General features: G+C 36.2%; 1 protein-coding gene across 1 annotated transcript in view; it reads left to right on the forward strand.

The window, feature by feature from the left end:
* The first annotated feature begins 4,264 nt into the window (after positions 1-4,264).
* The window catches only part of lrig2 (leucine-rich repeats and immunoglobulin-like domains 2), a 32,685-nt gene continuing 22,091 nt past the window's right edge, over positions 4,265-14,858 (forward strand). Inside the window, exons 1-7 of the mRNA XM_052130530.1 lie at positions 4,265-4,856; positions 10,821-10,895; positions 11,123-11,257; positions 12,344-12,484; positions 12,683-12,826; positions 13,070-13,213; positions 13,473-13,616. Coding sequence (XP_051986490.1) covers positions 4,675-4,856; positions 10,821-10,895; positions 11,123-11,257; positions 12,344-12,484; positions 12,683-12,826; positions 13,070-13,213; positions 13,473-13,616 — 965 coding nt within the window. The 5' untranslated portion in view covers positions 4,265-4,674. The remainder of the gene's footprint in view (positions 4,857-10,820; positions 10,896-11,122; positions 11,258-12,343; positions 12,485-12,682; positions 12,827-13,069; positions 13,214-13,472; positions 13,617-14,858) is intronic.

Consider the following 14,858-nt stretch of genomic DNA (forward strand, 5'->3'; position numbering starts at 1 on the left):
GGTGGTGTAATGGTGTGGGGGATGTTTTCTTGGCACACTTTAGGCCCCTTAGTGCCAATTGGGCATCGTTTAAATGCCACGGCCTACCTGAGCATTGTTTCTGACCATGTCCATCCCTTTATGGCCACCATGTACCCATCCTCTGATGGCTACTTCCAGCAGGATAATGCACCATGTCACAAAGCTTGAATCATTTCAAATTGGTTTATTGAACATGACAATGAGTTCACTGTACTAAAATGGCCCCCACAGTCACCAGATCTCAACCCAATAGAGCATCTTTGGGATGTGGTGGAACGGGAGCTTCGTGCCCTGGATGTGCATCCCACAAATCTCCATCAACTGTAAGATGCTATCCTATCAATATGGGCCAACATTTCTAAAGAATGCTTTCAGCACCTTGTTGAATCAATGCCACGTAGAATTAAGGCAGTTCTGAAGGCGAAAGGAGGTCAAACACAGTATTAGTATGGTGTTCCTAATAATCCTTTAGGTGAGTGTATATATATATATATATACAGGTCCTTCTCAAAAAATTAGCATATTGTGATAAAGTTCATTATTTTCCATAATGTAATGATAAAAATTAAACTCATATATTTTAGATTCATTGCACACCAACTGAAATATTTCAGGTCTTTTATTGTTTTAATACTGATGATTTTGGCATACAGCTCATGAAAACCCAAAATTCCTATCTCAAAAAATTAGCATATTTCATCCGACCAATAAAAGAAGTGTTTTTAATACAAAAAAAGTCAACCTTCAAATAATAACCAAGTATTGAGTGCATAACTGAACATAATTATTTGAAGGTTGACTTTTTTTGTATTAAAAACACTTCTTTTATTGGTCGGATGAAATATGCTAATTTTTTGAGATAGGAATTTTGGGTTTTCATGAGCTGTATGCCAAAATCATCAGTATTAAAACAATAAAAGACCTGAAATATTTCAGTTGATGTGCAATCAAATATATGAAAGTTGAAAATAATGAACTTTATCACAATATGCTAATTTTTGAGAAGGACCTGTATGTATATATATATATATATATATATATATATATATATATATATATATATATATATATATATATATATATATATATATATATATATATATATCATGGCTGTAGATAGTGGGGTGAAAGGTGGTAACGATTCTAAACTGTACATTTTTAATACAGTAGGAAAGGGGACCAAGGCAATATAGAGTCAGGGGGCCCAGAATACCTTAATACGGCCCTGGTTATAATTCAAGGTAAAAGGTGCTGTAAGTTTTCCTACTCCCTGAAAGTTACCACTGAAATAAGTCTTCTCCAAGCTATCTCTCCATCCATCCTACCTGCACTCAAACACATAATTAACAGATCTCTACTTACAGGCACTTTTCCCACCTCATTTAAGCAGGTGAAAACACTCGCAAGTTAGCTTTCAATCAGATCTCTGCCCATCTCTCACAGAACAAGCTGCCAGATATTAATGATCTTAGAATATAAGAAATATATACGAAAACGTGCAAAGTACAATTTCTTTCATTTTAACTGAGGGGGAAGTAAAAAAGTCTAGAACAAGCAAAAAAATATATAGAAAATCCACCGAGACTGAGAAAGGTCAGAGCTAGATCTAGCTGCCGGTTGCTGCACGTATCAAGTTCAAGGTTCTGAAGCTGGCATACAGAACAGTCACTGGATCTGCTCCAGCTTACCTAAAATCATTCGTGCAGAGCTACACTATGTTCACACCAAAAGCCTTGCGGTCAGCTTATCAGTGGCACCTTGATGTACCAACAGAAAGAGACTTTTGGCTTCACTGTACCTCGTTGTTGGAATGACCTTCCGAACTCTATCTTCCTCTTTGTCTTAAAAAAATGGCACATCTTTTCTATATACTATACTTTTTTTCACAATGTCACACAAACAAACAATAAAACAGTAGAAAATATTTAGAAATATATATATTTATAAAAACAAAGTATACGATCAAAAACAAAAGGTTATAACACACACATTTAAAACAAGTCTTTCTCCACTGCCCCTCCCTGAGAGCCTTCTAAAAATGCTAAATAGCTGCCCCATTTCTTGTTGAACAGATCTATGTTGCCTAGCCTTCTATGTGACAAATCGTCAAACGCGGCTACCCTGCCCATCTCTGCGTACCACTCACGAAACGAGGGTGCTCCAACCGACTTCTTTCCCCTAAGGATGACCTGTCTGCCATCATAACACTGGCCAGGACCCAATTTTAATGAACATATCCCCTACACTAATGACTACCCCATCGCCTAAATACAGAGTCTGGGGCAAAATTTGATTTGAGTACTCAAAAAGTCACACATAATACTCTGAACCCTCAACCAAAATTCTTGTATCTTAACACAACCAAAAAATGTGGGTTGTGTCCCCATCTTCTTATTGGCATTTCCAGCAGGTGGGTATGTCTTTAAGACCCAGCTTATACAATCTAGAGGGGGTCCAATAGAATCGATGTAAAATCTTAAATTGCATGCACCCTTGCATCTCTAGATGTAGACTTGATGGTTTTTTTAGAATCCTAGCACCCGCTCCCCCTCCAATACCAAGTTAAAATATCTCTCCCATAATCTCTTGAACAAAGTTGAAGCTCCATTTCCAGACTCGGAATTAACAGGGAGTAATACACTGATGCCTCATGGCCTTTTCCAAAAACAGTAATCACCTCTCCCAGAGTATCTGCCGCATTAGGCGGGTGTCTGCTACTCCCCAAAATATTACAAAGCAGGTAGCGCAGCTGTAAATACCTAAAGAATTGAGACCTGGGGATCCTAAAATGTTGATCCATATTTTCAAAGGATCTCAAAACTCCACTCTCATACAGGTCACAGAGCGTATTAACCTCCCTCACAATCCACTCTGACCAGCAGAAAGGGGACTTATTAACACATATTTTTAGGTTCAGCCATATGCTCAAAGCAACATTTAAATAAATGTCTGAATTAAACACTCTGGACACTTTTGTCCATACCGAGTACAAATGCAAGATAACAGGGTGTAACTTAACTTCTCTGGTTAGTTTAATAGAAAGGCTTTGCAATGGCGAAATAGGGGCAAGAACTTCCTGTTCAATACAAAACCAGGGAGGGGCTCTCTCAGGTGGAAGTGACCAATGAGCCAAATGTCTGAGACCGAATGCATAATAATAAAACAAAATCTTGGTTAGGCCTAGCCCACCTTTGTCAATCGTTCCTATGTAACTTATTGAAATGCAATCTGGGACGTTTACCATTCCAAATGAAGGACTTTGCTATGCTATCAAATTGCTTGAAATAAGAGAGGGGGGAAATCTACAGGGAGAGATTGTAGCAGGTAGTTAAATTTTGGAATACAATTCATTTTAATAACATTAACCTTCCCAATCATAGATAACTGTAATGAAGACCACCTGCCCACATCGCTCAAAAACCTTTTTATTAAGGGGTAAATATGAACTCTGCTGAAATCTATATACTATTCTTATTGTACTCTAATCTGCCTTGGGTAGTATTTTTCTGATGCAACTGAAACTTTGCAATCAAATAGTTTTCATACTACTGTCTCCTTAAGATGAAATATTATATTATTATTCTTTTGTAAGTTACTTTGGAAAAAAGTTACTGCCAAATGAATAAATGTAAAGGTAAATGTAAATATCATCAAATGTAAAGGTAAATGTGTTTCACACATTTGAGATTAGAAATAGGCCCTTATTTGGTTACAATTTATTTTAGTGTCCTTGTTACAGTGTAATTACACAAGTAATATTAATTAACAACATGTAATAGGTTTAGGGTTAGTTGCTTGTAATTATGCATATTTTACTGTTATTACTATAGTCATTACATGTAATATGTATAACAAGGACACTGTAAAATAAAAATAAAGTGTTACCCATTATTTTAATAGCTACATGGATAGGAATAAAAAATACAATTGTAAAAATAAAAATAAAGAAATATAAAACTTATATAAAAAATTTAATTTGTAAGCAAAATTATTGCAAAGCCTTGAATATCTTTGTACTACACAAACTGTTTATATTGTTCGTTTGTTAATTCGATTTTTTCTGCACTTCCTTTGACTATTTGGACTGGACTATTTGTCATATTAACGCCAACAACTTGACATTTATAACTGTGCACAGGCAAATCCAGAGAAACAGTTATAAAGGAAAAGTTTGACGGATTAGTTTCCTGGCCAATGAAGTGAGGCCTTTAGAAGCACGTGATAGATGGGCGGATGACGTGTCTACGAAGGAAGACGGTTTTGTTTTTCCTCAGGAAAAAAGTCGAGGAACGATGTTTGTAAAGGAGATTTTTCAGAGATGTTTGATACAACTTTCAAACGCAAACTCAAAATATCCCATGGAACATGGCCTCCTTCGGGTTAATTAAAATAAATTTCGGCATCTTGAAGCTTGTTTGACGCTCGGTTTGGGAATTCTTGGAGCTGCAGGAATCGCGAGGCGGAAGAAGGGAATTGCGAAGCGAGGGACTGGTTACAAGTGATGCATCTAAATTGCTCCGGATTGGTTTTAAGCGATCTATGCAATGGTTTTGAGTTTAATTAAAGCAGAGGTATAGTCTAAAACCCACATTGGCCTCTCTGTCTAATAAATGCCGTAATTTGTACTGGCCATTTGCTATCCAAAGACTCAAAATGGCGGAGGGCTGGCCCATCCCCCAGGCCCTGTTCCTGCTTATAGTGAGTGTTGTGGGGCTGGAGACTTGCCCTTCTCCTTGTATTTGTTCCAGTGGTCCAGGTGCAGTTCAAATGCTGGATTGCAATAAGAAAAGACTGTCTACTACATCCCTGGAAGCACCATCGTGGATTACTCATGCGTGAGTATAGCACAGTCTCTTGAGATGTTGTTTACATGCTCTGATGATCAGCACATTATAAGGGTTGCACATGTAGAATGCACACAATTGAGGTGCAATTTAAGATTAGATATTCTTAGATATTAGATGTAGCTTTTAATAGAATATTTAGTATGTAACATAGTAGCATGTTTTCTGTTATGTATTGTCTAAGGTCATGCATTCCATAACAGAAGACAAACACACTGACCGCCAAAATAACACTTCAATACCACTTTGGTCATTTGTTAATAGCTACAACTGTACGATATAAACAACATTGCAGAGAGACTGGTTTAATCACATACATTTTTGATTTACATTAGTAACAAAAAGCTGTAGGAAGTAACAATTATATTTTTTGCAGATACTATTACTCATAACTTCTCATAAACTTTTTATGAGAAGTTTACTACCTTCTTTCACTTACCTGAGGTTAACCAATTTGTAAACAAATGTATTTATTAATGTTGTTCCCCTGTAGTTTTGGGTTATTATCAAACAGACAGGAATACTGTAAAAATTAAACAAATACAAACGAAAAGTAACAAATGCAACAAATAACAATGGATATGAGAAATGATGCAAGTCAAGTCATTTTTATTTTTGTAGCTCTTTTCCCAACACACATCGTTTCAAAGCAGCTTTACAGAAATTATGCATTAAAAATGAAACCGTAATATCTATAAAGACGTAGTGGTCATTGTAAAGTTTGGTTAAATATGATTGCGTATTGTGTATAAAAATTATATAATTAAATAATAATTGTATTTATAACCCCTGTGAGCAAGCTGAAGGCGACTGTGGCAATGAACACAAAAATCCATAAGATGTTGGTTAATGGAGAAAAATAACCATGGGATAAACCAGGCTCACTGTGGGAGCCAGTTCCACGTAGGACACATAGCAGTGTAGTCCGACACCAAGAAGGAATGGAGCTTCGGTGTCATTGATATCGTGGATTTTTTTTTTTTTTATCATGATAAATATCTATATCATTTTATCACCCAGCCCTACTCCCAGTAATGCATTACAATAATCTAGTCTTGATGTCACGAATTAATGAATTAGTTTTTCAGCATGTGAGAGCATGCGTCGTAATTTAGCGATATTTAGCGTAATTTGACATATTTCTGAGGTGGATGAATGCTGCTCTTCAAACATTGGAAATTTGATTTTCAAAGACAGATTGGTAAGTTCTTCGCTGTAGAAGACTGCACAAGAGTACACCCATCGAGAGTGAAATTATATTTTAGCAGCTTGTTTTTAGAGGGTTTTGTCAGAATTAAATAGACAAAAATTTCAAGCCATCCAATCTATGATTTCATTGATAGACTCTGCTAATTTGGAGAATTTTGAATTTTGATTGGTTTAGAAGAAATATAAAGTTGGGCATCGTTGGCATTACAGTGGAAACTTATTCCATGATTCCTGATAATATCTACCAGAGGAAGCATGTATAAGGAGAAAAGCAGAGGTCCTAAAACTGATCCCTGTGGCACTCCATACTAGGGCTGCACGATATTGGAAAAAACTGATATTGCGGTAATTTGTTTTTCTGCGATATATATTGTGATATGAAAAAATACAGGATGACTTCACCAGATGACTTGAATAGCTCTATTTGAAAATAATTAATTATTCTAGAATGATTGGGGTTGTTTTGTAGGGAGCTGCATCTTCATGGATAATAAAAAAAAAACTGAAAATATTTTTTACTTTTCGACTTATTTAGGGTAGTTTATTTTATTATAATAATTATTACACTGTTTAATTCACCATGGTTCCATTGTATTTATGTAATACACTTCTATCAGTTCAGGCTTAAGTCAATGATCTAACATGTTATGACATTAATAATGCAGGCTGCTTATCCTAAAATAAAGGGGCTGACTAGAAGGGATCCAGGAGATTACAGGAGGCTTTATTTCTGTACTCCAACCAGGTTAAAATGGAGCATTACACTAAGGAGGATGTTTCATTATCACAATAGGGAATTAATATGAATGACAAAATAAATCATTTTGCATTTTATTACATAAAAAATTTAATTAAAAAACGATTTTTCTGAAAATAGAAAGTAAACAATAAACATCTTTTAATTTAATCAATTTGAAAAATAAAAAAGTGCAGCTATACACCAACCCTGAGTGGTTTACAAAAATACAACATAAAATAAAAGACATTTTATAAAACGAATAACTTAAAAATAGTTGCGTGATGATATTTTGTTACCGCTTGTCAAGCAACCAGATCACGTTTTTAAAACCCTCTTTGGTAAACATGTTAATTGGTACCATGTCTTTCTGGGATTTCTCTCTGCCGTTTGGAACCTTTCTTGTATTGTGTAACACTGGCAAAGGCATTCAAAATTGTTTTTTGCTTTGGACGACATTCAGATCTGGCTTTGCACTCGTCATACAAAGATTTGTGGTGCCAACTTAAATGATCAAACAAATTGTTCGTGTTGCCTCATGCTGTGGCAACAATTGCAAGGAACTCTCTGTAAAGTTCCTGTTTTTGGTCAACATCATCCTGTCTGTAGCTGAAATATATTCAAATAACTGACGATGCATTTCTTTTTGTAATAAAATTCTCAGTTTCTGTCTTTTTTACCTCAACAATGTGCAGCAACGAACTCGAAACACGGTGTATCCAAAAACCCATAAATTACATCATATCAGACAGATATGCTAGTTTTCCTTTTGAAAATAAAAATTGTAGACCTTACTACATCGCACATTCGGTGATGTGACTATTGCGGTTGCGCACATCGCAATGTTGATGCTGAAAAGGTATATTATGCAGCCCTACTCCATACTTAACTTTTGTTTGATTTGACAATTCCTCGTTTACACATACAAAGTGGTAGTGGTCTGATAAATAGTACCTAAACCATGCTAATGCAAACATAATTCTAAAGCCTATTCAAGATAATGTCGTTATCTAACATGTAGCCCTTACAAAAGTACTGTGGCAGTACCATGATATTTTGTATTATTGTACTACATGATTAACATGTTAATATACAATGTAGAAGTTTTTTGCTACTGTGTTTGTACAGTGTGTTTTGTTTTTTGTAGTTTTGTAATTAGAGGTCAACTGATAACTAAGGTGGTTGAAAAAGCTGATAACTGATTAATCGGCAGATAGTTTTTAAAATCGATTTATAGAATCTTAGATAATCCTTACTATGATGGGCACAGACACAGAGGCTACATGAGTCCAAATGAATACAATCCCAGATGCAGTTTATTGTACAACCAAAATCACAGAAATAACCAGAAAAAAAAGAAGATTTGGTTAATAACGAGGGAAATTTAACTACAAGCAAGCCTGAAACACACCAGGATTGTTTTGAAATGGAGACTTGGCTCAGTTACAGTGCTTTTTAAGTATTTTTTTATATATATATTTATTATATATATATATATATAACCTGTATACACCACTGAGCACTTCATTAGGAAGACCTGTACACCTACTTATTCATGCAGTTATCTAATCAGCCAATCGTGTGGAAGCAGTGCAGTGGATAAAAACATGCAGAAACGGGTCAGGAGCTTCAGTTAACGTTCACGTCAACCATTAGAATGGGGAAAAAATGTGATCTCAGTGATCTAGACTGTGGCATGATTTTTGGTGCCAGATTGGCTGGTTTGAGGATTTCTGTAACTGCTGATCTCCTGGGATTTTCACACACAACAGTCTCTAGAGTTTACTCAGAAACAAAAACCAAAAACATCCAGTGAGCGGCAGTTCTGCTGACGAAACACCTTGTTGATGAGTGAGGTAATGGAGAATGGCGAGACTGGTTCAAGCTGACAGAAAGGCTATGGTAGCTCAGATAACCACTCTGTACAGTTGAAGTGAGCAGAATAGCATCTCAGAATACACAACACTTTGAACCTTGAGGCGGATGGGCTACAAAAGTAGAAGACCATGTCGGGCACTTTATTAGGACCAAATGGGGCTTTTCCTCTGCATGGTACGACTCCACTCTGCTCGTTTTTTGGGGGTTTTCCACTATGGATAGTACCTGGTTCTTTGTTTAGTACCACCTCGGTCTAGGTTACAAGCGAGCCAAGCCGATACTAAATGTGACTTCAAAACCCAGCAGATCACTGATTGCGTGAATTGTCACTACCATCGTCACTGGATTTTGACATGGGACATCAACCCGCTAGTTTTAAAGTTAGCTACAGCAATAAAAGTATAATACGTTCACGCAACTTTCGAATTGTAATAAGAAATGGCTGTGTGCAAAACCACGCCGTGGTCAATAAACGAGGTGCAGATGTTTCTCTCGTTAGCGACGAACTAAACAGAAAAGTCTTTCTGGAAGGGTCTCAGCTGTTGGCCGCACAGCTGAGATACGGCTACTACCTGACCTACCAACAGTGTAGGGAAAAGTAAAAAAAAAAAACGTAAAAGTGACTACAGAACCATCAAGGAAAAGTGGAAGTGGTTAGACCAAATGGATGCTATCTAGACTGGCGAGCAATGGGAGGGAGAGTGCCCTGGACTCAGCCATGGCTGGAGTTCACGATGGAGGAGTCGAGTCGAACAATAATGTGCAGTGGAAAAGTGCCAATAGTGTTCCTAATAAAGTGCTCAGTGAGTGTATTTCCCCAGATGAGGTCTAATGAAGAATGGGGATATGCAAGACTAGTCAACTAAATGGTTCTGATGCTGCTATTTGACTCTGGAATTACTAGTCGGCTAATATTCCCCCCCATTTAACTGATCATAATTTTTACACATTTACATTTGGCTTTATATTTTTTCAAAAGTAGTTATGAAATCACTTCTGTGGTGGTGTGGGAATCGGATTTCCAAATGTTTGAAAGTCACTATGGATTTTTTCACATTTGAGTCTTCTTTACAGTCATTTTCTAGACTACTTACTCAAAAACATAAATATGCCGACTGATTTAAAGGTTAAAGTGTCTTTTATTCTGTGTGCATTTCATGTTTAGAATACATTAGGTTTATTGTAGGCTACATCACGGGCCTATTTACAGGCCTATATATTTTTTTTTACATCGTAACTTGTTATTGGTTAACATTTTTTACCAAACATTTGTAATATTAGATCAATGGCTGATGCACAACTGCAACATCGTGAAATACGCGCAACTTTTCAGCGCATTTTCTTTCTCTCGTAGATTTGTCTTAGTCAACCTGTTAATTATTTTCAACAATGTCCTGACTGTTTTAATATGTTAAGTAAATTTTACGCGGTAAATTCCGTTTAGGACTGGCTGGGTTGCTCTATTGGTTTTCAATAAATATGCCTGTTAAATATTCGCTAACATTGATTCAGTGAATGCGTGTCATGTTCTATATTTAATGTATAATTTTCATAATGCAAGGTGACCATGTTGCAGATAAATGCCCCTTTTCAGTGGAATTTAGCTTTGGATTTGGAATAGATTAAGTATTTTAAATGGGTCGCATAACATTTTTTTTCACTGTTTTCATTGTTTAGACTAGTCGACTTAAAAAATTCTGTTTAAACATCAGTGAAATTAGTCGTTCAGCACATCCCTAATGAGGAACAAGGTTTATTATATTATTCACAAGATATGAAGTTGGAGACATGATGTTTGGGCTTTAAGACACTAAGACATTACAAACTTTACAGCATAATGTTTTGTAAAGCTGCTTTGAAACAATATGTATTGTGAAAAGTGCCATATACTCACATTTTTCTTTGCATGCTCTCACTTCAATTTATAATGCTTGATTATCTAATCAAAATAGCAAAATATGCATTGAAGTGCAGATAAATATATGGATGAATATTGTCATTGATGAAAGATGTAGGTAAAGCAAATCCCCATGAGGTGTCAGGGGTTGATTTTTAAAAAATTTTGTAAATTCTATTCATAGTAGTACCCTATATTTGTTTTGGTTTTAATCTTTCACTCTGTTTGAATTTAGGTCTATGAATCAAAATGAACTTGCATCGCTGCCTTTCCTTGGAGATGCCTCGTCCAACATCACAGTGTTGTCACTGTAAGTTACCCTCTTTGTTTGTCATTTTTCGGGGTTTACTGCTGTTTATGTCTTGTGAAATCAGTGGAGGTGTTATATAATTAGGATTAGCTTTCATTCATAAAACTGAAGGGATAACAGTTAATAGATTGATTGATTGATTGATTTTTTCCAATTTTAAATTTCATTGAGATGTCTATAACTCATGTACCAGCTGCTGTTATGTAACAGCTGTTGATTGTTTACAGTGTTCATAACCGAATCTCTGAAATTGTGGCGGAGCAGCTGTTGCTGTATTCATCGCTGGAAAGTCTGGATTTGAGCTCCAACTCTATATCTGAGCTCAAAGCTGGATCGTTCCCACCCATGCTGCTGAAATACCTGTAAGTTATACATTTGTTATTCAAAGTTTGTCTCTGGGCTTTTTGTCTCATATGATTCGTAAATTTACATGAATTGTGCCTTTTAAACTTTCCTCAGGCCAGGTACACGCTATCTGATTTTTTTGCCATAATGTGTCGTCTGAGTTAGTTTTCAAGAACCATAAGAGCACAGATATTGATTGTGCTTTTGAAAGGGAGAATGCAAAATTATAATGTAAAACTCGGTCAACATTGTCAATTGTGTACCAAAGTTCTAAGATGTACACTCATTGTGCACTTTATTAGGAGCACCTGTACACCTACATATCCTTGTGATTATCTAATCAGCCAATCGTCTGGCAGCAGTGCAATGAATAAAATCATCAGATACTGCTCAGGAGCTTCAGTAATGTTCTCATCAACCATCAGAATGGTGAAAAAAATGGGATCACAGTGATTTAGACAGTGGCATGATTGTTTGTGCCAGATGGGCTGGTTTGCGTATTTCTGTAACTGCTGATCTCCTGGGATTTTTATGAACAACATTTTCTAGAGTTTAGTCAGAATGGTGCTAAAACCAAATAAATCCAGTGAGCAGCAGTGCTGCTGTTGGAAACACCTTGTTGATGAGAGATGCCAACAGAAAATGGCCAGACTGGTTTGAGCTGACAAAGGCTATGGTATCTCAGGTAACCACTCTGTACAATTGTAGTGAATAGCATCTCAGAATGCACAATACGTTGAACCTTGTGGCGGATGTGCTACAACAGCAGAAGACCACGTCTGGCACTTTATTTGGACCATAGTGTTCCTAATAAAGTGCTAAGTGAGTGTTTATTGTACAGTCTGACCTAAAAGATTATTTGTGTTGCTCCGTTTGCCTTGACTTTTACCTAACATGTCAATCGCCAATCTACAATTGTAATGGACAGATAAAATCGCCCCCTGCATCTGGCTTAAGACCCCAGTGCCTTCTTGATGAAACTAAATAGATTATGAAAGCTTTTTTAAGACCTTAAATCTTTGTTATCAGTTACTGTGTTTGACACTTTTGATTAGTTGTAAGGTTCTTAAATGTCTTTCCATTTCCTCTCTGCATCACTATAGCAACCTGAGCAAAAACAAGATAAGTTCTTTGGAACCTGGCTGTTTTGGAAACATCAGCTCCCTACTGGTGTTGAAGATCAACCAGAACAGACTGTCTCTGCTGCCGGATAAAGTCTTCACTCTCACTCAGCTCCAAGTCTTGTGTGTATTCATGATTAATAAATTGGAATTTATTGCACTGCTCAATTAGATTGTATCTTACAGGATTACTACTTGCTAAACACACTGATAATATCAAGATGGGAGTTTCTTTTTGTTGATATCTTGTCTCTCTGTGATTGTTAGTGCCATGCTTTCTATGATCTCATCATAATATGCCCCTCTTGACTTCTTTTTCAGAGAGTTGAGGCGCAACAGGATCCGTGTGGTGGAAAGTCTCATATTTAAAGAGTTGAAGGCTCTTAAATCATTGAAGATGCAGCGGAATGGCATCACAAAGCTAATGGATGGAGCTCTCTTAGGTCTGGACAACATGGAGGAGCTGTGAGTCAACGCTGTCAGGGTTTTTTTTAATTTTTTTATAGATAATGAACTTCTTTGGGGTGATTTTAGAGCAGTGTTTCCTTGACATTTTAATGGATAACATCACTTAAAAATCTAATAAAATTGATGCTCTGATCTATTGATTTTATAATTTCTAATCATCTTTACATTAAAGCCTCTGATTTACATGAATCATATTAATTGGTTGATGGCTGCTGTGTGTTCTGTTGATGTGTCCTCCAGGGAGTTGGAGTATAATAATCTAACAGAACTGAATAAAGGCTGGTTGTTTGGACTTCACATGCTTCGGATTCTGCGAGTCAATCAAAACAATATCGGACTCATCCGAGCCGACACCTGGGAATTTTGCTATCGCTTGGAAGAACTGTAAGTGACCTTAAGCTTTAAAGAGATAGTTCACCAAAAATGTAATTGTTGTCATAATATTCTCACCCTGCATTATATTAGAATATTTATATATATATTTTTTATATGACAGTGTTCTTGACATTATAAATATCAGCTCTTTAAATGCCTATATTGTCAGTCAGTATTTATTTTTTTCTTTCTTTTGTATTTTATTTTCTATGGGTTTTGTTTGTGTTGGCAATCTAGTACAGTGTGTGTGTGTGTGTTTTGTTTCCAGGGATTTGTCCTTCAATCACTTGAGTCGGCTGGAGGATTGGGTGTTTACTGGTCTTGGCCTCTTGCAGAGTCTGAACTTGGGTGACAATCAAATCACACACCTGGAAGGTGGAGTGTTCAGCAGTCTGGTTAACATCCGCACAATGTGAGAACCCACATCCCCCCTCATTCTTTCATATAATACATATGATCTTCAGTAACATTTTCTGTAAAGTCTGTAGCTTCTATATAATTGATTATGAAGGTATTCATGAAGTAATACACCTTGTAATTGTTGTATATTCTCATGAATAACTGTGACCACAGTTAAAATAAATTGATAATTATACACAGAGTTGTATTAATGGAATAGTTTAAATAGCACAATATATTGATTCCTAGTGTTATATAATGTGTTACGAATTATAATCTTAAAAGCTCAATTGACAGCATTTGTGGCATAATACTGATTACCTCAAAACAATATCGTCCCTTTATAACAACAAAAAAAAGAAGCTAGAATTGTGGTTACAGTAAGGCCCATACAATGAAAATGAATATAGCCAGTCCAGTAACATTAAAATACAAATCTTTTCGAAAATATAGCCACGAGAATCGTTATAAATATTAAACATGATTTTAGTGTGATTACATTTCTAACAAACCTTATCTGTGTATAGTTAATAGGGGTGTAACAGTTTATTGTGGCAGAATGCATCATGATTAAAAAAATTTACGGTGCTCATCGTTGAGATGGGACTTTTATTATATTGGTGTTGTCGTATGTTCTATATGTACAACATCCTCGTGGGCATGACTGAGAATAGCCACAGGTGTTGTATCTGTACTATGAGTTCGGCTGAAAGTGAAACTAGGAGTGGGAGAGAGATGTACCTTTTCAGCGTGAGGGATCGAATGTCCGTTTGTAGCGCAAGAGTGATTTGTTCTGACTACGCAAGAGAAAGTTAAAGTTTCCAGAGGTTTAATGAGAGTGCAATATTAATCTACTATATGTAATATGTAATATTATATGTAATAATGCTATGGGGGAATGTAATCCTAATTTTAAAAGTATTTTCAAGAGCAGAATAATTTGCTAATATTTAGCTAATATAGTGCAGACTTGCCAACCTGTATGCATTTTGCATAGCAGGTCGCATTTTGACATCAAAGTATGCTGGTACAATTTGTCTCTCTAAGCTATGCAAAACGCTGGTGACGCCTTTGTGGTCAGTTGTATACATGCAGTACCAATCGACCAATCATAGCACTGGGTTCATTCCCCCAAGTATCAAGCGGGGATGATTGACAAATGCGTAATGTCAATAATTTCAAGAGACTGCAAATCGACAGCAACATGAAATAGATTTTATCGTTCCCCCTCCTCACTCCGTCTGGCTGGTTTCTT

Source organism: Xyrauchen texanus, chromosome 7 (genome assembly GCF_025860055.1).
Source record: "Xyrauchen texanus isolate HMW12.3.18 chromosome 7, RBS_HiC_50CHRs, whole genome shotgun sequence".
NCBI lineage: Eukaryota > Metazoa > Chordata > Actinopteri > Cypriniformes > Catostomidae > Xyrauchen > Xyrauchen texanus.